Source organism: Camelina sativa, chromosome 1, assembly GCF_000633955.1.
Source record: "Camelina sativa cultivar DH55 chromosome 1, Cs, whole genome shotgun sequence".
Taxonomy (NCBI): Eukaryota; Viridiplantae; Streptophyta; class Magnoliopsida; order Brassicales; family Brassicaceae; genus Camelina; species Camelina sativa.
The window spans coordinates 11,021,575-11,045,657 of record NC_025685.1 but is presented as its reverse complement, the minus strand read 5'-3'; the positions used below and the strand labels follow the sequence as shown (position 1 = coordinate 11,045,657).

At 34.1% G+C, this 24,083-nt stretch overlaps 1 protein-coding gene across 4 annotated transcripts; it reads left to right on the top strand.

Annotated features, from left to right (window-relative positions):
* LOC104787697 (homocysteine S-methyltransferase 3) lies at window positions 1,887-22,366 on the top strand. Of its 4 annotated transcripts, none has more exons than XM_019227570.1 (8): window positions 1,887-1,962; window positions 19,508-19,675; window positions 20,397-20,453; window positions 20,656-20,882; window positions 21,038-21,167; window positions 21,478-21,681; window positions 21,794-21,865; window positions 21,950-22,366. In XM_019227570.1, the coding sequence occupies exons 1-8, from the start codon at window positions 1,951-1,953 to the stop codon at window positions 22,121-22,123; spliced, it is 1,044 nt and encodes a 347-aa protein (XP_019083115.1). In that variant the 5' UTR covers window positions 1,887-1,950; the 3' UTR covers window positions 22,124-22,366. The 4 variants fall into 4 exon arrangements, with proteins under 4 accessions (XP_019083115.1, XP_010511623.1, XP_010511616.1 ...); XM_010513321.2 differs by lacking the exon at window positions 1,887-1,962 and adding an exon at window positions 19,232-19,376 and having other exon boundaries at window positions 19,459-19,675; XM_010513314.2 differs by lacking the exon at window positions 1,887-1,962 and having other exon boundaries at window positions 19,232-19,675; window positions 21,953-22,366.

The following is a 24,083-nucleotide window of genomic DNA, read 5'->3' as shown; positions in this document are numbered from 1 at the left end:
TACTGAATCATATTTTTCTATCTGAAACTCAAACTGTTGTTGACTAAACCAATTGGGTTCACCTCAGGCTGAGACTTGCATACTAGATTCATATTGATCATCATGAACAACTTTATGACTATTCTCCATCGCAACCTACAGTAATTTGTATGATATGATTGTAATATTTGTTAGTATATCATATTAATTTTGTCAATAAAACGAAAAAAAAAGATCACCCAACAAAACAATAAAAATAATGATGAGCATAACTATGATGACGAAGAAAAGAAAATACACACTACAAACAACTAATGGTGACGAAGAAGAGAATTAGGAGCATGATACATTGCAAACTGTAGATTCAAGAATTATACATATAGATAAATAGAAATCTGAGAGAGAAGACACCTATATGAGGTGGACGTGACACGTGAGGATGGGAAGAGGTCAAGATTTATTCTTTTGTTCTTAATGGTTGGACTTTGGTTCCTAATAGAAAAACAAATTTCTTTCATCATGTGAAAACTAGGGTTAATTGACTTTATATATGAGATTTAAAGTTATTCATTTAAGTATTTTTTTCCTTTTCGCACATGAGACAATTAATTAGTGGTTTCCATAATTAATTTTAATTGTTTTAATTTGTTTAAATAATATGAATTATTTTATTAAAATGACATAACTAATTGATTGGTTAGTAAGGTAGGGGTGAATAAAATGGATGTGAACCTAAGAGTTAATCAAAAAAAATAGTAAATGTGGTATGTCATACTCTCCAAAATATCTTTCAACTTATATATTTAGGATTGATCCGTGCGGATTTGTTTTATTCAATAAATAAAAGGAATAATTTTTCTTTATGACATATAGAATGGATTAAATTGTTGTTGGCTGTTGATTCACGGAAAACTCCTTACCAGATTTAAAAGGTATGAAACAAGAAAAACCCAATAAGTAAGGTACCAAGTATATGTATTATCATTTTTATAAACCTATAATTTTCACACAGAAAAAAACTTTATTGTGTTACATTTACGCAAATTGGGAAAGAAAAAAAGAAAGAAAAGAACTATTACATAATACTATACTATATATTAGTATTGATTAGTTGGATTGGATGGATGAATTCCCCACACGGCAGGCAAAGAGAGTCTCACGCGTAACGTTGCTGTCTGATCAAAAGTTTGCTCATAAATATCCACTTACTTTTGTTAACTCAGTTATCTGCTTTGAGTTAGTACTATTTCAGTTTCTGTTCGATACAGTTCGCTCGTTTTCCTCATCACAAAAGCTTATAGGTTGGTACAAACTACAAAGCATATAAGGTCGATACACAACTACGGTGGAACCTCTGTAAATTAATACTCGATAAATTAATAATCTCTTTAAATTAATAATTTTTTTCGGCCTCAAGATAGGAATATTGTAATCTTAGATACAATTTGATAATATAATAAGATAATAATATTTTTGAAAATCTTTCGTAAATATATGGTCTCATCAATAATATAAATTAATAATTATCTAAATATATGTATATATATACACATCAATTTTTATTGGAGTTCATTTTTAATATTTTTACTATATAAAAATCTTTGAGTGTTATATTCAAAACATGATAATTGGTATTTTCCTTGTAATTGATTTTATAAAAATATTAGTTATAACGATTAAATTTTATTTTTAAAATTTTTTTATCAAATGAGGAAAACCTCTCTATAAATTAATAATTATTAATTTATCGAAAAATTAAAACCATTATAAATTAATAGATTTTCATGCTCCCTACATTATTAATTTATAAAGGTTTTACTGTATATAACCAACATTACCATGAGGGTATACATGTAACTTCGACATTTCCTATATATAAGCATTCTAACGATCAAAGATAACATCTCATATTCGATATAGTTCGACTCCATCTTACAGACGTATACACACTTTGTTTATATTCAAAACAATATGGGATCTTTGGTGAAAGAGAAAACCTCGTCGTTGATGACGGAGTTTTTGGAGAAGTGCGGCGGCTATGCCGTGGTGGATGGAGGGTTAGCGACGGAGCTACAACGCTATGGGGCTGACATCAATGATCCACTTTGGAGTGCCAAGTGCCTAATTACTTCTCCTCACCTCGTCACAAAGGTTATATATACAATATATCATATGTAGAAATTCATACTCTTCTTCTAAGATGGGTTTAGTCGTACGGTGACAGATATTGACAATTTAGAGTGATCTATAGTTATTGTATAATCTTGTTTGATTCTTTTCAGCTGCAATTTTAAATAATTATTTGTCACTATGGGGATATCTAAAGAAATAGTATTTGGTTCTTCAAAATATCTTGAGAATTAATGGGGGGAAAACAAAAATATTGAGAATTTGTTTGGCACACTTATGATAGTATAGTAGTATATATTCTTCTATATATAAGTTTTAGAATTATAAAGTTGAGTGAGGACCTATGTACGGACAGATGATACTGGTTCGAGTTAATATTTTTGGTCTATTCTTGACTCTATAAACTTGGTTTTGTTTCTTTGCAACGATATTTTTTTTATTTATCAAGTTCGATGTTTTCGATGAAGCTCGTATATGCACAAATAAACAGTGATACCATAAACAGAGGTACTCGTATATGCACAAATCTAGACTAGAACTAATAATTTGCCACGTTGTAACACGTAACATTAGCTGCGACGCAAACGTTTACGTTTTATACCACGCAAACAAAAACTACTAAGTAACTAGTGCTTTTCTGTTGCAGCCAAAACTAAAAATATCAGAAATATTTTAGGAAAAATATATTAATATTATAGTTTTTTTTCAAATAGGTGCACTTGGATTACCTCGAGTCTGGTGCAAATATCATCGCTACGGCATCTTATCAGGTACTAGACCATATGCATTAGAAGGTTCTTGGAGAGTTTCTTTTTATAAAAGTAAATGGAAAATAAAAAATAATACGATTTAAACAAAAATAAGATAGAATCTATTTACGAAACCTTGAAAAATCTATAAGAACTAATCACATGGTGATACATGTTACTATCTCAATAACTATATTTTATTGTAATAATTTAAATCTCTAATTTTTTTTATTAAATAGTTTATTTTTTGTAATTTTTTTTAGAAATCTTAAAATAAAATTAGCTATTTAAAATTTTCATTATACATAATTTTAATTATATGTTTAAATTATTTTATTATTGATGATATGATATATGGTATAAAATATAACTAATTAATAAAATTAAATATATTAAATAAGTAATAATATGGCTAAAAATATTATTAATATTATTAATAATTTAAGATTAAATGCAAAACAAAAGAACAAATAAATATTCAAATAAAATTATATTTTTAAAAATTAAGTTACATTAAAAATAATAGTATTATGTAAATGAGAAATTTGAGTTTCTCACTAATGGATATATAATATTAAGAGGAGGTTCTCAAGTTTTTCTACACTAAAAAAATTAATACTATATTGGGTAGAAACTCAATGAATTCTCACCAATGCACATGCTTTAACTTTGGCTTATATTACTACTTGATTGGGACTTGAATAACTGATGAGTAGTAAAAAAAAAAAAGAGGAAATTAGTAGTTTAGAATCTGAATAAATACATAGAACTTAATTAGGAATCAAAGTGCATCAAGATGCTTATACAGGGTTCGCAATTTAGTTTAATCAAATTAATTTATTACAAAGGCAACGATCCAAGGATTTGTGGCACAAGGTTTATCGGTGGGAGAAGCAGAGAGTTTACTGAGGAGGAGCGTTGAGATCGCGTGCGAGGCACGTGAGATTTTCTACAACAGATGCACCAAAGGTTCGTGGGATTTCGACTACGCTGGAAAAGCTTCTGGACAACCTGTTCTTGTCGCATCTTCCGTTGGTAGCTATGGAGCTTATCTCGCCGACGGATCCGAATACAGGTTCTTTGATTGAATCCTAGTCATTTTTCTTACATTTTAGTGTAAAAATTGGAAAACTAAAGTTTAAGCAAATTGGTTGAATCTATCCATACAAAAAGTTTTGGTCTGCTAAATAAATTTAATTTCATTTGTATTTGTAATGAAATGTTTTGCAGCGGGTTATATGGAGATTCTGTGAGTAAGGAGACATTGAAAGACTTCCATAGAAGAAGAGTTCAAATCTTAGAGAAATCTGGAGCTGATCTCATCGCATTCGAGGCTATTCCAAATAAGCTCGAAGCTGAGGTATCTTAAGTTTACTACTTAGCTAACTTAAACCAACAAAGTGAAAGGAATATTCTAGTCGTTTTTGTTTAGTGTTGTGTCCTTGTATCACCACCCAAGTTCAAGCATTCCATGTTATAGACAAAAAAAAGGTAAAAATTACTCAAATAAAGTTTTTAAGTAACTACAGAGTATTATTAAGTAGTTTTAGACTTTAGTCCAATGGTTGCATGATGATAGTTTTGAAATTGTAATCACATTTCACATGCATATACGTGCTATTAGTCTAGAATTGACCTATGTGTATATATCTTTTTAGTTTTTTTTTCCCACATATTTATAGGCTTATGCGGATCTTCTTGAGGAGGAAGACATGGACATTCCGGCATGGTTCTCCTTCATTTCTAAGGACGGAGTCAGTGTGCCACGAGGAGATTCGGTTGTAGAATGTGCGAAAGTGGCAGATGCTTGCAAGAAAGTGGTGGCTATCGGAATCAATTGTACTTCACCAAGATTCATTCACGATTTGATCATCTCCTTGCGACAGGTAACTTTATAAACAATGATGGAATTACTTTTTTTTTATTATTTTTCTTTTCTCATCTCCTTTTACCCTGTTTTTTGCCTTGCGGCTAAAGCAACTGAAAATTTCTTTTACTAGGTAACCCGCAAACCAATCGTTGTCTACCCAAATAGCGGAGAAGTCTACGACGGTCTGAACAAGAAATGGATTGTGAGTGTTTATTATATAATATTGTTGTTAAACACAAGCTACAAATATGATTTTGGAGGTTTTTTTTTAATGTAATAATGCAGAAGTCAGGGGAAGAGTCAGAGGAGGATTTTGTGTCGTACGTGAGTAAATGGAGAGATGAAGGAGCGTCGTTGTTTGGAGGATGTTGTCGGACTACACCAAACACCATCAGAGCCATTGCTAAAGTTCTCTCCGGCGAATCTCCCCAAGCATCAAAAATAAATTTTGAGCAGTAGATTTGTCAATGGTGAGTTTCTATGCTTGCTCCTTGTGGTGTCAGGAAGGAGTTTGGAATGTATTATAAGGTGTGTAATTTTGTAATCTACTAAACTTATATACGTAAGTTGGGACTTGGGGTGTTTCATCTGGTTTGTTGATGTTATGAAATAATCAATTTATGTTGAAACTAAAAATGATGGTAACTATGTACAACTGCGTAGTTAGAGTATGACAATGATGTGTTAAGACGTTAAGTGATAGTTTGTAAGCTTTACTTATATTCTATTACTGTGCTGTAAAAAATAGGTAATATAAAAATAAACTACAAATATTTAATACTAACCATAGTTTCAGAAGATTTTTTTTCTTCCATATATAAAAACTTAGAAAATTACTCTAATAAATGTAATAAACGATGAAAACATATTTTCAAGTAAAATTTCCTGATCCTTTTCCATCGGAGACAATATAACAATTTTTTTTTTTTGGAATAAAATGTTAAATTATATTTAAAGAAAAAATAACGTTTTACTTGAAAAAATAACAATTTTTACAGCAGCTTTGTTTTAAAAATTGGCTTAGAACATTTGTTTTAAAAAATCCCCCAAATAATGAGAAGTTAAACTATCTCCTCAAAATCGGGTAGCTAGCTAAGTCTGGAGACCCATAGCATAGCGTCGATCACCCATCCTCTCAATAGCCAGCAGTTGAGTTCTTAGTTGCTTGTCAAGCCAGGCAATAAGAGTTACCTCAGATGTAGGAGCCTCCCCATGGCGCCGTGCATTGCGCTCCTGCCAGACAGGATAGACCGTGAGTTGAAATGTGTAACGAGTTAAGAAACCGGACACCCGATCAGCCTGAGTTCCAAAGACAATGTCCAGGAGCTGTGACCAAAAGGTAGTAAAACGAGTTTTATACAGAGTTTGTGCTATACCAGACCAAACTGCCGCAATGTAAGGGCAAGAGAAGAACAAGTGGTCTCTTGTCTCCACCAGAACAGAGCAGAACACGCAGCTCCCATTACCAATGTTTCTCCAATTGATCATCCTATCCCCCGTCGACAAGCGATTATGTACTGCAAGCCATGTGCAAAAAGAATATTTCGGAGTTGAATGAGCAAACCAAACACCTTTATGCCAAGCGACTTGATTTGAAGTCGTGCGTATATGATTCCACGTATCCCGCGTAGAAAATTTGGCCTTCAAAACATCACCTTTACCTCGCCATAGGACACGATCTGGCTGGGAAGGAGTTCTAGACTGATACGCTTGATGCAAAACCTCTTCAATATCATTTAACAATGGGATGCGGTGAAACCTTCGCCGGTGATGGTGCAAGGCGTCATGGACAGTCATATGTTCTCGTATTCCCAAATCAATCATACCCCGTGAACCAACTTTATCCAACAAACACCCTTGGACTGACCAGTTATCATACCAGAAAGATGTAAGAGCTCCACTCTGCACTTCCACCTTAACAAAAAGTTTTTGCCAATTCTCTGTATTTCAACAATCTTTTCCACATCCAGGAGCCCGAGAGTGATGCAGGCTGTATCAACCAGAAACAAACATCCTTAAATAAATTCATTTTTGACCATTGAACCCATAATGATGCTCCACCGGAGTTCAAACGCCAAATCACATTTAAACAACTTACATCATTTTTCTGCTTCAAGGATCGCAGTCCTAAACCACCTTCACACTTCGGTTGACACACCACTGACCAGGATAACTTGGCCTTATTAGTATTCAGACTCGGACCAAACCATAAAAAAAGCAGAACATATACTATCCAGCTCTGTAATGCTTTCCCGTGGAAGTCTAAAAGCACTCATCCAAAAACTAGCTATACTCCATAGAACCGAGCGTATGAGATCGAGAAGACCTGCAAAAGAGAGGTTGCGTGCTGTCCACGTTTGTACTCTATGCGGATTTGGTCAAGTAAAGGGGAAAGATTTGCGGTACTTAGTCTGCGAGAAGTCAAAGGGAGACCAAGGTATCGAACTGGTAGCTGTCCCAAACCAAAACTATATCATGTACCCATTAGCTCTCTGTTATCCGGTGAGACTCCACCAAAATATAAAGTCGTTTTCTCAATACTAATCCGTAAGCCTGACCTCTTAGCAAACAAATTCAACACCTTAACTATTCCATCCACAAATGTTATTTTCCCATCAGATAATATCATAAGATCATCTGCAAAACAAAGGTGAGTCAACCGTAGGTTTTTACAACGCGGGTGGTAGCCAAACTCCCGTAAACCAGCTGCTTTGTCCAACATCTTTGAGAGGACGTCCATACAGATAACAAAAAGGTAAGGTGAGAGCGAATAGCCTTGACGCAGTCCCCTAGCACTGCGAAAATAACCTGCGAGCTCACCGTTTACCTAAACCGAGAAAGAATCTGTAGTAACACATAGCGAGATCCAATGAATAAAGACAGGAGGAAATTGCAGAGCACTTAAGACATTGAACAGGAAAGACCACTGAACGGAGTCAAAAGCCTTCGAAATATCCACTTTCATCGCACACCTCGTTGAGATAGTATCCTTGTGATAGTCCTTCACAAGCTCTGTTGCTAAAAGACCATTTTCAATGACTAATCTATCCGCCACAAACGCTGATTGGTTGCCGACAATGAACTTAGGCAAAATGCGCTTGAGTCTATTAGCAACAACATTCGAGATAACTTTGTACAACACATTACAGCAGGATATAGGTCTATAATCTCGCATCTCATTAGCCTCCTTCTTCTTCGGTATGAGCGCTAGAATGGTTGAGTTGAGTCCGTTTGGTAAGAAACCTTTAGCAAAAAACGATTGTACCGCTACAACAAACTTTCCACCAATAGTATCCCATGCGGCCTTATAAAATTCAACCGTGTAGCCATCCGGACCCGGTGACTTATCCCTTGGCATTGCAAACAAAATCTTTTTTATCTCCTCCCCCGTGACCACCCTTGTGAGCCAGCGGCAATCGTCCTCTGAACAACGGAAAGTCAGCAGCTCTGTAAGACAGTCCACTGACATTCCCTCATAATCCGCTGGTATAGACTGCAGAAAATCTTGAAAGAAAGACTCCGCCTCCACTTTAATATCCTATGTGGTCGTCAACAGTCTCCCATCCCGAGCTACTATCTCCCGCATCGTATTCATGGCCTCCCGAATAGCCGCGACACGATGAAATGCCTTACTGTTCTGATCCCCCGCCTGGAGCCAGTGTAATTTCAATCTCTGTTTTAAAAACTTCTCCTCCAAAGCAGAGATCCGGTCCCAGCGTGCATAAGCTTCCTTCTCCTGCTCCAAAGCAATTGCAGACGGGGAAAATAAATTAGCCTCCTGCCTCTTACACAACTCATCCAGTGCTTCCTTAGTCTGCTTAGATAAATGACTCAGCTTCTGCTTTGCTAAACACCGGATATGCGGCTTTAAAAGTTTTAATTTCTTCGAGAATCTGTATAGAGACGAAGTACACAAAAAAAATACCCTCTGTGTCTGTCCAATAATCATGAACTAGCGGTTTAAACTCCTCCATCTCCGCAATGGCATTAACAAACTTAAAAGGTCAACGGGAGGGACTTGTGCCTGCATCCCTCCGCAAATGAATACGACATCTAAGATGATCTGAGATGCCACCAGCTTCAAACACACAATAGGATTGCATAAATGAAGTGGACCATTTCTCATTTACTAAAACTCTATCCAGCTTCTTCGAGATTAAGTTACCATCCTGCTTATTACTCCAAGTAAATAACGGACCATGGTAAGCCAAATCCTTCAACCTACAATCATTTACCACATAACGGAATTCTTACATCCCAGGAAAGAGAACAGGTCTAGTGTCCACCCCAGAATGCTCATCTATTCCAATGTGACGTTAAAATCTCCCATAACCAGCCAAGGTCTGTTACGAATGATTGGAGGGGCACGATGTGCTCTCAAATCGGTCCACAACTCTCTTCTACCTTCCACACTATTCGCCGCATAAACAAAAGTACATAAAAACTCATCTTCCTCCTTGAGCTTAACTGAACACGTTATGAGCTGACTACTTTTATAGAACGGAGTGAGTCTCACCTCACTTCGCCATACCACCCAAATACGGCCCAAATTGTGATGCTCATAATTAGTCAATAAATACCAATCCTTAAACAACTTATTTCCAAGTCTCGGAACTTTTCCTTCCTTCACCATAGTCCCCAGTAAACAGCCAAATTGAAACCTACCCTCATCAACCCATTTCTTTATTACAAAATGCTTTGTAGATTTATTAAGCCGCGCACATTCCAATAGAACATGGACATCTAATTGTTTTTAGTAGTATTTTTCTTTTTCTGATCTCTAGGAGGGTTCCTAGTGAATTGAGAAGAAGATTGATGGATCACCTTATAAGCTGTTTTTGATTCTAGTGGAAGAGAAGGACGTAGAGAATGCTCACCCACTCGGTCTCGAGTCTTAACTTCCTGTTCAGAGTTCACAGAAACCTTCTCAGAGTCTCCTAGACAAGCAGCAACCTCCACCTCTGTCTCCTTCAGATCCTCTGTTTCCTCTGTATCCCCATTTTCCTCCGTCTCATCCTTATCCTCGATGTCCTCAGTTTCTTCCAACACCGCAAAAGTATTTGAAGAGGTTGTGACCAGAGCTTTCTGCAAACCGATTGATTTTTTCCATGGACTCAGACTCGTTCAAGGCGTTATCCAACCCTCCTAATCTGTTACTTCAGTGTCCTTAGTTACATCCCCCTTAGAGGCTAAAACTGTTTCCACGATTAAGCTATCAGCTAGATCAACTACGATCTCTGCTTGCACAGTACCCTGTTGACTCTCAGCTACCCCCAACGTTGAGGATGTAGAAACAGTGACCTTCTCAGTGGCAAGACAAGCCGAGCTCAAATGGCCCCATTTTTTGCAGCCTGTACATCTCGGAGGCAACCAAGGGTAAGAAAACTGAACCGCTGATTCTAACTCACCTTCCTCCTCACCCATGAATACATACTCAGCTGGTAATTCTTTAGTTAAATCCGCTTCAACCAACATTTGTGCTTCATCAAATTTAACACAAGCTTCTGTCTTAGGATGCAGACGGACAGGCTTGCCCACCGCACTAAAAAGAAACTCCAACCCTTTTTCCGTGAACATTGTTGGCGGTACATTCTTCAGTGTCACCCAAAGTGGTATAGAACGCATCGCTGGTTGTGCTTCCTCTGCAAATGGTGTCCATTTCGACACTAGCATGGGAATTTCCATGATATTCCACATCCCTCTGTTAAGGATTCGACGTCGCATAACCTCGTTACGAATACGAAACTTAACTGTAGAGTCATTCACTTCATACACATCAATTAACGAGGACGTGTCACCTAATCTCCAGATCTTGTTAACAATCATATGTATTTTCCCGACATGTGGTGCTTTCGTACATAGAAACTTACCAATCAAAAAATCCTCCCATAGAGGTTTCGCATCCACAAAAACCTCTTTTGGAATCACTACCCTTGTTGTCCCATTCACCTCAGAAATCTCCATTTTTTGCTGAGTATAACCACGTCTCTGCAAACCCTGAGTAACGCGAGCATATGATTTCTTCTTGGTCTCCAGATCAGTACCCTGATCCGAAGCTACCTTAGCCCCATCCAATTGATGTTTGTCTCCCTCTGTATCAGAAACACTCTTCAAAGACAGCCCCACACCCTTCGGAGAGACTCCCCCCTCCCCGAGAGACGGAGCAATCACCAGCCGGGTGGTAGAAGCCGCCATCATCGGCCAAACGTGTTGAGAAAGTTAAGAAAACCCTAGTAGCCAAACTTGACTTTTCAGTCGCCAGGACACGTCAGCAAAAAAATCGTACATTTCTAAATCGTATATCTTTTTACAATATAACATTTATTAACATGAAAAAACAGTGAAATCTAAAGAAGAGTTCTAAAGAGACTTCCATTCTCTTTAGCTATCTCCTTCATGATTTGAAGGAGAGAGACAAACGACATTACCACCCGAATATGTATGTAGATTAAACAAAGTCAAAAAAATTTAAAATTATACTGTATTTATAATTTTATTTTAGGAGGTAGAAATTTGTCACACTACCTAAAAGTATCGAATATGAGAAAAACACACAAAGGGAAGAATGGAGACCTCCGCACGACAGGATCTGTGGTTACAAGAATCCCAGGATAAATATATTCACAACCGGGTTTGTTTATCATTTAAACACACAGGCTCTACACAAACTTAACACTACGATACTCTTGAGAATATTTACTTTGTGATAGAGAGTGATTGTTGGAGTTTTGGTGTTCTAAGTCTTTTTTCAACTTCGTTTCGTCATATGTGATTAGTTGAAAGTGTGTTTATATAGAGGTCTGGATTACTTGGATTTGAAATTGATTTCCCATAATTTTACCAATTCCATCGCAAATCTAGGAGGTGGGCAACGTGAAAAAACAAATACTTTTCAATGAGATCCAATCCAACTTTCCACTTGATCGCGAAACCAAAGAGACCGAGTCTCACGGAGACGTGAAGTAGAGATTTGACTCGATCCACTCCTTTTGGAGCTCCAACTTGGGCAAGGCCAAAATATTAAGGCCCAATTACTCATTCACACATTCAACTTTACTAAATTCACTTAGCTTTAAGTAAATTGAGGTCCAACAATCCTGCACATGAATAGAAAAATTACAAACTAAACATAGGAAGGCTAAAAAAAAACTTTTACAAACTAGACTTAACTAGACTAGACAAACGTTCCAGAATATACAAAAATGTTATTATATCTTAAAGGTAACATTTTTCAGCTTTTAACCCATTATTTTAATATATGTCGGATTTACTTGGTCGGGAGGTGAACATGATATCTTGAACCATCTAGATTTTGATGTAAACCTAGACAACAAGTATTGTGCAACAACATTTTCTCGTAAAGATTTAGTTCTCTCTACTGTGTCCATTATTGCCTTGGATATTCCTGGGTTAGTGAATGAACTTGGATAATATAACTTCAAAACTGTCCCATTTCACACTCATTAGATGATTTCCCATCAGTTTTGTTTTAGAAGCATCCTGTAATACTCCATGAATATCTTAAAACTATGGTATGTCATTAAAAGCTAACGCTTAATCTCAACTCGTATAGGTAACACTATTTATTTCTATCTTTAGGAACTGGGTATAGACATAGTCTTACAGTGTTCAATTCTAACTCAACTTTATTTCATTGTCCTTCTTGAACCTAGATCTTGGGATCTCCAATCACATAGGTGGGGTTTCCATCAAACAGAATTTTTATTTATAGGCTACCCATTCCTCTTAATAATCCAATGATTTAATCATTTATTCAGTGTCGGAAAATAGCTAATTGCTATAATAGTGTACACATAATATTGACAATGATTTTTCCTACTTAAGGATATCATCCACAAAGTTAAAAACTCACATAGCTTCTTGAGCTTTACCCAAAATAATGAAATTTTAATAACCTTATGTGGTATCATGTTGAGAATATTATTTGTGGATAGTAACGCTTCCCCCCACATTTCATAGACTAACCCTTCAACATTTTATTCATCCTTTGCCACATAAATAAAAAATATTTTGTACAATCATTAAGGAGAGTTACAAAATTAAATAACACCATTTTATGTGAATCAAAACTATATATATATATATATATATTTTCCATTTTCTTATGTTGGTGATGGCGTTTTTGGTGAGTCATGCTAGGACGGAAATCTCACATTAATCTTCTACTCACTTTGCATTTTCGAATAAAAAAGCAATTCGTGCCAAAGTAAAAAAAGAGTTCAGCAGCAAATGAAAACTAAAGTGAAATTTGTTATAAATATATTGTATTATACGGATGTTCATTATCGGCCTATTAATATAAATTCTAAATCTTAATATTATATATTATATATATATATATATTATATTCTATGTAATAGATGAATAATAGAGAAAACTATTTTTTTAAAATTCTGTTTATAACACATTATCAGCATGCTCTAATCCTAGCCGTCTAGAAAATATCCTAACCACTTATAAAAAAATCAACAGTATCTTCGTTCTTCCGTTGTTCTTCTTCTCGAAACACGTCAAATCAACAAATTTATTATAGAGATAAGTAATTTTATTGCTTATATAATTTGATTTTAATTTGTATACTTTGTTATATTGCTGGGATCGATGTTCTCGCTAGAATATTATTATATTATTACTGGTCAATATTATTATGTTGGTTTGGTTAAAATGTAATTGTATTCGAGAAGTATTTTAAAAAATGTTTGAGTATATAGGCATTTGCTGCACTTCATTAAAAAATAAATTATATTTGTTTTTTTATCTCTTCTGTATTTATAAGTGGTTTTTGTTAAAATAATGCTACAAGAACAAATGTAAAATATGTTGATGAAAATATATCACATACAAAATAGAGTTAAAAGAGAAAGTTTTACAATGAGAATATTGTTATAACAAGAGCTTTAGGGAATTGTTCTCTAGTATTATTCATCTGTTGCATAGGATACAACATATATATAGAATACAATATTAGGGTTTAGAGTTTATACTAATGGACCGATAATGGGCATCCATACAACAATGTAATCATTTATAACACTCCCCCTTGGATGACCATTATAAAGATGTAGTCCCAAATGCGCATATGAGATGCTGCCTCGTTAAAAACCTTACCAGGAAAACCCAGTGGAAAAAACCATAGCTAAGGGAAAAAGAGTGCAGCGCGCTTTTACTCCCCCTCATGAGTACATCACTTGAAATCTTCGAAATGTCGCAATCCAATATGATGAAGTAACTTCTTGAAGTAGTGGTTGAAAACGCCTTGATAAATGGTTCGCCAAATCTTCACTTGAACAAATTTGTAGGACATGTATATCACTGTACAACACCATTCTTCTTCAGGTTATTGGTCTCTTAAATGACTCATCTTGATCATTATCTTCATCTCTCACGATCTCATCAATGTATGTCAAAGACTTTGAAGATGATAGTCTTTTACCATTGGAATCATAATATTCCTCCTTAAGTGTTTATCTTTCACGTGTTCCTTTGTTGTCTCGTTAAAAACCTTTCATGGAAAAACCCAATGGGATAAAAACTATGATAAGGGAAAAAGAGTACAACCACGCTTATGATCATATATCTTCCCCTGAAAGCATCATCTTCACGTTATGTATTATGATCATATATATCAACTTTCTGAACTGTTAAAAACAGCGCTTGCAGGTACAAACTCATATGATCATCGTATATTCTCTCGGGTCTTTAAACTTCAAGTCATTTGAACCTTTTCATATAGAAGATCTATTTACACTTTAAGCCCAAATATTCTTTTATATACAATCTTCCAAATAATCATCTTATACATAGGAGTTATTAATAATCTCCTTGTAAAATTTTATCTTTCAACTCTTCTTCTTAGTATGGTACTACAAGACCATTTTTCTATGTAAGATGATGTAAGCATCCTAAGATAACATATCTTTCATCAGATGTCAAATCTGTAACCTTAAGAAATTTCATGAAATATATGATCTTATATAATATTATTTCTCCATATTTCAGGAGTAATATTTTTTCACTGATTATTTCTCCATATATTCCTTGGTATGTGAAAACTCTACCAGATATCAGATAATATTTTCATCATCAACATATTTGCACTTGTTCTTGTACCTTTCTTTTCTTTCAACAAGAACCACTTGTAAGTGCAGAAGAGACAAGAGACAGATATAATTTTTCTTTTAACGAGGTTCAGTGAATGCCTACGTCCTCAAACTTTGTTGAAAATACTTCTTGAACACAATTACAATTAGTGTTCCATCTCGGATTTACACAACCCTAAGATATTCACTTATCTTGTTACCGATTTATTTTCAATCCACTATGAGATCTCTAAGATCAACAACAATGATCTACAAACATGATTTTCTCATAGAGATAAACTCTCACCCTTTTCGCTCCAAAGGTAAACTCAAAATTTATCAAGACTTTTTTTTGCTTTTACAATATTCTCGAGAACTATAAAGTATTGCTTCTAACAATATAATTACGTTAATGGATATCTCTTATAGTTTGAAAACCTTCTAAATAGACTAAATCAAGTCTTGCCTTATTTTCAAACTCATAAGAGATCTACATAGTTGCTTCCACCATATGAGAGTGCATTTCTCATAGTAAATATCAAGTATTTATGAGAATCATTGTACTACTACATGTACTTTATTTCTCATAAAGATACCCTTATGTCCCACTCATTTTACACTTTCAGGTGTAAGGACTAGAAGTCCAAATATTATCTCTTTGAGGGCATCTCCAGTAGTGTTTTGTAGAGGGTTGCTTTTGATTAACAAATTAAAAAAATATTAAAAATGCATAACTGAGGAAAGAGAAACTAAAGAAACGTTTCTTCTTGAAGTACTTTAAGAACTGTCTGAGCAACATTGCTTTTCTTTTCTCTCTTTCTTATTGGTTAACTCATCTTTTATTAATAAAATATTAAATATTTAATTTTAAGCAATTTGAATGAGTTGCTTATGGGTAAAGATGGTCTAAGAGACTTGAACTATTTCATAGTTACTTCTTTCAATGATTAACCAATCATTCTTTGTGTACACTTTTCAATAAAACTTTTCTATTAACCACGGTTTATGATCCTCGATTTTTATCCATAACATCATCAACTGCAACACTGCATGCAAAAATATTTACGACGTCGATTTGCCTTTTTGTTCCTTTTCATTTGAGACATGACTCAACTTGTTGAGATTTCATTTCATTATGATTCTCAGGTACTTGAATCTCTTTCTTACTCATGTCTACATCTCTTCTAGAGACTTTCCATAACTCTTTGCTTCCTCGGTTGCATATTTAATTATGCTCCTTTTCTTTTCCGAGGATGCTTATATTTGGAACCATAAGTCTATCACACTTCATGCGATCTTTAGACTTACTAGCAGTTGATCTTATTCTTCTAGGACATTAATTGGAGCACAACTGGTATATGAGAATTTTAACTCAAGGTCAGAAAATGGCTCTTGCATGCCTTTAGCATCTTTGCAAACTTTGCCAGTAAATTATCTTTTCAATTTCTAGCGCACATTTCAAAGTACGAGGATCAAGATAATTTTTCTCAATATATTTCTTTACCAGCTGTTTATTTTCTCCCCCTCATGTTGGAAAGACTGACTCAATGAAACAACAATCTTTGAATCTCGAGATATTCAATCATCAAGAGAGATATATATCCAACATATTTCCAACATTCTTTCAAATCCCATTTTAATCACTGTGGTGGAGCAACTCAATATGTATAATACATTTAGATGGGATATATCTGGTTTCTGACCCAAACCCATAGTAATGGGGAGTACTCATGATTATTCCTTGGCCTGATGCAAACTTATTGACATATAGAGTCATTTTTTTCAATCACATAGTCTGGTTTCACCACCATTGTCAATTAACCAAATACTCTTTCAAACTCGAATATATGAAGGATGATCAGTCCACAATATCTATTTGTATACGTACCAGAAAATTGACACTATCCAAATTCATGGGGTCGGTGAAAGCCATATAATCGTCTTGCTTTGTAAAACAGCACACATAATAAATCACTAAGAAAACTCTTTAGGTTCTCTAATGAATCTTTTTAGAAATTTCTGATTATTCTTTCGCATCACTACTGAATCGGGATGACTTAACCGATCATGCCAAACAATGAGATTTTCACAAAGCATTTCATCTTCTAGATAATGCATGTAATTTCTAAAATACTTTAATTGCCTTGGGTAATAGTATTTTCTTCGCTTATTGTCTCAACATGATTACTTTTCAAATCCTTAAGATTTGCACTTTCATAAGAGTGATTAAACTCATTTTGGGTGTGAACATAATCTTATATTTGTTTCATCACCTCTTTATGTGGGATTCATTAATTCTTCCTCTCGAGATGATGACACTTCATGTCTATCAATCTCGATTTGAGTCCCACTCTATAATCAATAACATTCTCAAATTGGGTCATGTATTATATCTTGCACCCTTTTGACTTTGAGACTAATTGGGAGACTATAACACATTAATATCAAATTGTGTTCCTATAGACAATAGTATATATACTCTTCAAGAGCTTTCAATACTGTTTCTACTACTTCTTATTATTGTAATAGAATAGTGGAAATTGTCTCACACTAACTTCTTTCATCATCATATAGATGAGATAAGTACCTCATGTACTTATTATTCACTTATAGTGGATATACTAGTCGACTTAACCGCGATTTTATATATATATCATACCCACATTTATAACTACTTTTATAGGAACTTTTTTATCATTGATGTGACATTTTTTTTTTCGTTTATAGCATAAAGTCATATTAACTTCAATGAATAGACCAAGCCAATTGGATGTGATTATTCATCAGCATCTCAAAATTTTACTAAGTCACAAATAACAAAAAATTTAAATTTTTAAAAATATATTTTTCACTATATTGTGTCTACATGACAACAATATTATGTGACAAGTAAATTATGTATTTCTAACAAGAGGTTTAGAGAATTGTTTTTTTTGTATTATTTATCTGTTGCATAGGATACAACATATATATAGAATACAATATTAAGATTTAGGATTTATACTAATAGGCCAATAATGGGCATCCATATAACAATATAATCATTCATAACAAATATAAATAACTTAAAAAATCACAAGTAAATTAATATTTGGAATTTTGATATCTACAAAAGTTAATGTTGTAAGTAAGTGTTTTTATTTGTCATTGAACAGACACCCATTCATCATCCTTTTGCTAAAATTTAACTAATTATGTGGAATGGAGTAGACCAAATTAACATTTCACTCATTTATTCCATAAGAAAAAGCAAGTTCCAAACGTAGACAAAAGAAAATTTACATCCATCCCTAGTTGCAACCAAAACTGTTGCTAATTAATCCCTTTTATATATATCCTCTGTTTCGTAAGTTCTAATTTACTAAGTCTGTGCTGATTTTTCATCTATAATCCGTTTTATAATTAATTTGATAAAATATGGAGTATAATTTTATCTTTTATATTGTCGAACTCTTTTTAATTAGTTAATGAAATGAATTAGATATGTATCCAGAGAGAATTCATTTGGAAATGACTTTCTCTAATTTTTAATATTAGAATTTTTTTCTATTTTTACTTTGTTGACATTTATTAGTTATATAGTTTAATATTTATTTACGATTACTTACCTTTGTTAAAAAAACAATTAATGTTAATTTACCTCATATTTTTCTTAAACCAAACCACAAATTGAGGTTATATTCATTTCTCTTTTATAAACTATATATGTATATAACATAATTGCATATTATTAATGTATGTACTTAATTGAAATTAAAATTTAATTGATTTACTGTATATGCATAATTGCATACTATTATAAAATTGAATATAATTAAATTTAGTTTGTTGATTTATAACTTAATTAACAATTTATTTTATAAATAATGAAGAGTTAATACATTATTTAATTGTGTTAATGTAAAAAAAATATAGTAATAAATGTGGTATGATGGTATGTCAGACTCTCCAAAATACCTTTCAACTTATACGACTCATCTGTGCGGATTTGTTTTATACTTTTATTCAATAAATAAAAGGGATAATTTTTCTTTATGACATATAGAATGGATTAAATTGTTGTTAATGTTGGCTGTTGATTCACGGAAAGCTCCTTACCAGATAAAAGCTATGAAACAAGAAAAACCCAATAAGTAAGGTACCAAGTATATCATTTTTATAAAACTATGTTTTCACACAGAAAATACTTTATTGTTTTACATTTACGCAAATTGGGAAAGAAAAAACAAAACAAGAAAAGAACTATAATATAATACTTTACTATATCGTAATATTGATTAGGTGTATAACGTGGCACATAGTTGGATGGATAAATTCCCACACGGCAGGCAAAGAGAGTCTCACGTAACGTTGCTGTCTGATCCAAAGTTTGCTCATAAATATCCACTTACTTTTGTTTACAGAATTATCTACTTTGAGTTAGTACTATTTCAATTTCTGTTCGAGACAATTCGCTCGTTTGCCTCATTACTAAAGCGTATAGGTCGGTACAAACTACAAAGCATATAAGGTCGATACACACCAATATAACCAACATTAGCATAAGGGGTAAATATGTAACCTCGACATTTCCAATATATATGCATAATGCATTCTCACGATCAAAGATAACATCTCATCTTCGATATAGTTCGACTCCATCTTACAGAGACGTACACACTTTGTTTATGGGGTCTTTGGTGAAAGAGGAAACCTCGTCGTTGATGACGAAGTTTTTGGAGAAGTGCGGCGGCTATGCGGTGGTGGACGGAGGGTTTGCGACGGAGCTACAACGCCACGGGGCTGACATCAATGATCCACTTTGGAGTGCCAAGTGTCTCATTACTTCTCCTCACCTCGTCACGAAGGTTATATATACAAAATATATATGTAGAAATTCATACTCTTCTTCTAAGATGGGTTTAGTCGTACGGCCACAAATATTGACAATCCAGAGTGATCTATAGTTATTGAATGATGCACTCTCAAAACTTAGTAACCTGGTTTGGTTTGTTCAGCTGCGATTTTAAATAATGATTTGTCACTTTGGTAATATCTAAAGAGATAATATTTGGTTCTTCAAAAAATCTTGTGATTTTGTTTGGCTTCAGACACTTATGATAGAATTAATATTTTTGAGTGAGAACCTATGTACGGACAGAGGACACTGGATAGAGATAATATTTTTGGTCTATATACGGACAGAGGACACTGGACAGAGGACTCTACAAACTTGGTTTTGTTTCTTTGCAACGATATTTTTTATTTATCAAGATCGATGTTTTCGATGAAGCTCATATATGCACAAATAAAGAGTGATACCTTAAACAGAGCTACTCGTATATGCACAAATCTAGATTAGAAATAATAATTTGCCACGTTTGTAACACGTAACATTAGCTGCGACGCAAACGTGTACGTTTTATACAACGACTTTTACTTCATTGTCACTCTATTTTTCTAGTAACACCTTTAAATGGAATAAAAACAAAAACTACTACTAGTGCTAGCTTTTCTGTTGCAGCCACAAATAAAAATATCAGAAATATTTTAGAAAGATACATTAATAGTATAGTTTTCTTCTAATAGGTGCACTTGGATTACCTCGAGTCTGGAGCAAACATCATCATTACCGCATCTTATCAGGTACTAACTTTGGCCTATATTACTAAAGCATTTGATTGGTTTCTACTTGAAGTAACTGATAGAGTAGTTAAAAAAAAAAAGAAGAGGAAATTAGTAGTTGCGAATCTAAATAAATACATACAACTTAATTAGGAATCAAAATGCATCAAAATGCTCAGACAGAGTTCGCAGTTTAGTTTAACCAAATTAATTTATTACAAAGGCAACGATCCAAGGATTTGTGGCAAAAGGTTTATCGGTGGGAGAAGCAGAGAGTTTACTGAGGAGGAGCGTTGAGATCGCGTACGAGGCACGTGAGATTTTCTACAACAGATGCACCAAAGGTTCATGGGATTTCGACTACGCTGGAAAAGCTTCTGGACAACCTGTTCTTGTCGCAGCTTCCGTTGGTAGCTATGGAGCTTATCTCGCCGACGGATCCGAATACAGGTTCTTTGATTGAATCCTAGTCATTTTTCTTACATTTTAGTGTAAAAATTGGAAAAATAAAGTTTAAGTAAATTGGTTGAATCTATCCATACAAAAAGCTTTGGTCTGCTATATAAATTTAATTTCATTTGTATTTGTAATGAAATTTTTTGCAGCGGGATATATGGAGATTCTGTGAGTAAGGAGACATTGAAAGACTTCCATAGAAGAAGAGTTCAAATCTTAGAGAAATCTGGAGCTGATCTCATCGCATTCGAGGCTATTCCAAATAAGCTCGAAGCCGAGGTATCTTAAGTTTACTACTTAACTAAATTAAACCAACAAAATGAAAGGAACATTCTAGTCGTTTTTGTTTAGTGCTGTGTCCTTGTATCACCACCCAAGCATTCCATCATTTTATAGAAGAAAAAAAGTAAAAATTACTCAAATAAAGTATTAAGTAGTTTTAGACTTTAGTCCAATGGTTGCATGATGGTAGTTGTGAATTTGTAATTATATTTCACATGCAAAGTTGTTACATGTTATTAGTCTAGAATTGACCTATGTGTATATATCTTTTTAGTTTTATGTAAACGTTTTTTTCACATATTTATAGGCTTATGCGGATCTTCTTGAGGAGGAAGAAATCGACATTCCGGCATGGTTCTCCTTCACTTCTAAGGACGGAGTCAGTGTGCCACGAGGAGATTCGGTTGTAGAATGTGCGAAAGTGGCAGATTCTTGCAAGAAAGTGGTTGCTATCGGAATCAATTGTACTTCACCAAGATTCATTCACGATTTGATCATCTCCTTGCGCCAGGTAACTTTATAAAACAATGATGGAATTAGTTTTTTTTCCTATTTCTTTTCTTATCTCCTTTTACCCTGTTTTTTGCCTTGGGGCGGAAGCAACTGACAATTTCTTTTACTAGGTAACCCGCAAACCAATCGTTGTCTACCCAAATAGCGGAGAAGTCTACGACGGGCTGAACAAGAAATGGATTGTGAGTGTTTATTATATAAAATTGTTGTTAAACACAAACTACAAATATGATTTTGGAGGTTTTTTTTTTAATGTAATAATGCAGAAGTCAGGGGAAGAGTCAGAGGAGGATTTTGTGTCGTACGTGAGTAAATGGAGAGATGAAGGAGCGTCGTTGTTTGGAGGATGTTGTCGGACTACACCAAACACCATCAGAGCCATTGCTAAAGTTCTCTCCGGCGAATGTCCCGCAGCATCAAAAATCAAATTTGAGCAGTAGACTTGTCAACGGTGAGTTTCTATGCTTGTTCCTTGTGGTGTCAGGAAGGAGTTTGGAATGTATTATAACGTGTGTAATTTTGTAATCTACTAAACTTATATACGTAAGTTGGGACTTGGGGTGTTTCATCTGGTTTGTTGATGTTATGAAATAATCAATTTATGTTGAAACTAAAAATGATGGTAACTATGTACAACTGCGTAGTTAGAGTATGACAATGATGTGTTAAGACGTTAAGTGATAGTTTGTAAGCTTTACTTATATTCTATTACTGTGCTGTAAAAAATAGGTAATATAAAAATAAACTACAAATATTTAATACTAACCATAGTTTCAGAAGATTTTTTTCTTCCATATATAAAAACTTAGAAAATTACTCTAATGAATGTAATAAACATGAACTCTTATCCAACCAAAAATTAAATATAAGAGATATTGGTTTGGGATTTAGAAAGAATTTTGATGATTTAATAACATCATAGAAATTAAATTAAATTAAAGATTTTAAAGGATTGTTAAAAAAGTTTCTATTATCTTGATAATTTGTTTTTTCATTTCCATTTCCATTTCCACTTAATTCTTAAGATAGACGAGTTAAACTTGTACAAAACATTTTCAAGTAAAATTTCCTGTTCCTTTATGTTGAGACATAACGATGAGACCCATAATTTTAAACATAAAAATACCAAACCAACGACGCGCGGTTATATAGTTAAAATAAACTGAATCGGTAAAATTGTTGCCCAAATATAAATTCGCTGTAGTTTATAGATTTGCGGAGTTAGGGTTCAGATTTCAGAAAGCGGTGGAGAAATGGAAGAAATTTTTTTCTTGTTTTAGGAGAGCACCTACCCCTCCTCCTACCCGTACCGTAGCTTGAAAATGTACGGTTTTCCCCTTGATTTCCTCTTGAAAATGTATATTTACAATCTCTACATTTTATTATCTATTATCTATGATTAATGGGCTTTCGGCTAGAGGTTTGATACTAGGATTTTTGTGTGTTCTAGCAGGTTTAATTAAGTTTATGCAGTTGTAATACTTAAAGTGTCAATCCAGTTGGGAAACTTTACTAACAATTGAGATGCAATCAAAATTTCACAAGTCAAGCCAATTCAAAGAGAGTGTTTTTGTCTAACAACCTAGAGTGATGAAAATGCAAAACGGAAATGAACTACAAGACTAGAAACGAGAATATATGACAGGAAGCGAAAATGAATGAAAACAGAAAACGAGTCTAAGCAAGAATTAGATAGCAAGATCAGAAACAGTTTCAGGATGTAATAAAAAACAGAAAGAAAGAAGTCCTAAGGATGGAAGTAATTGATGTCGGTCGAGTATCCTAGTCTACAGAGTGTTTAACATGCCACAAGCGATCTATCCTAAACAACGAACATCACAACTTAGCTAATCCAATCTCTTGGCAAAAGGTACTCAGACTCAACCACTTTCATATACAGCTCTCACTAGAGAAACATGGTTGAACAGGCATGACAAACAAGTTCATTCACGTCAACAAACATCCTAGACAACTAATCTTTTAGGCTAGAAACGTAAGTCTCTAACACTACTTGATCAGACATTTCATCAAACACCTTTTGGGTGTGGAAATGTCTCGAACCTAGTTGTAACACCCCACTCCGTTATAGTTTATTGAGTAATTCTATATTATTAGCTTCAGCCCATTAGAAGCCCAAATGGTGTGAGTAATAAAACGACAAGGTATGTCGTGTTTTGTTGTGGACATATACATATAAGCATATGTATCTCCTTCTCACGGGGGCGCCGCTAAAGGAGTCGGGAGCACACACCAAAACCTAGTGGACGTTGAAGCTATCAAAGGAAGCAGGAAGTTGCCAGATTTCGTTGGTGTGAAAAGAGAGATGGAGATGTTGTCGTCGTGTTGTGGTTACTCGTAGAGTTGCGGTGTCGTTGTTTGTTGTGTGCATTGGTGACTTCG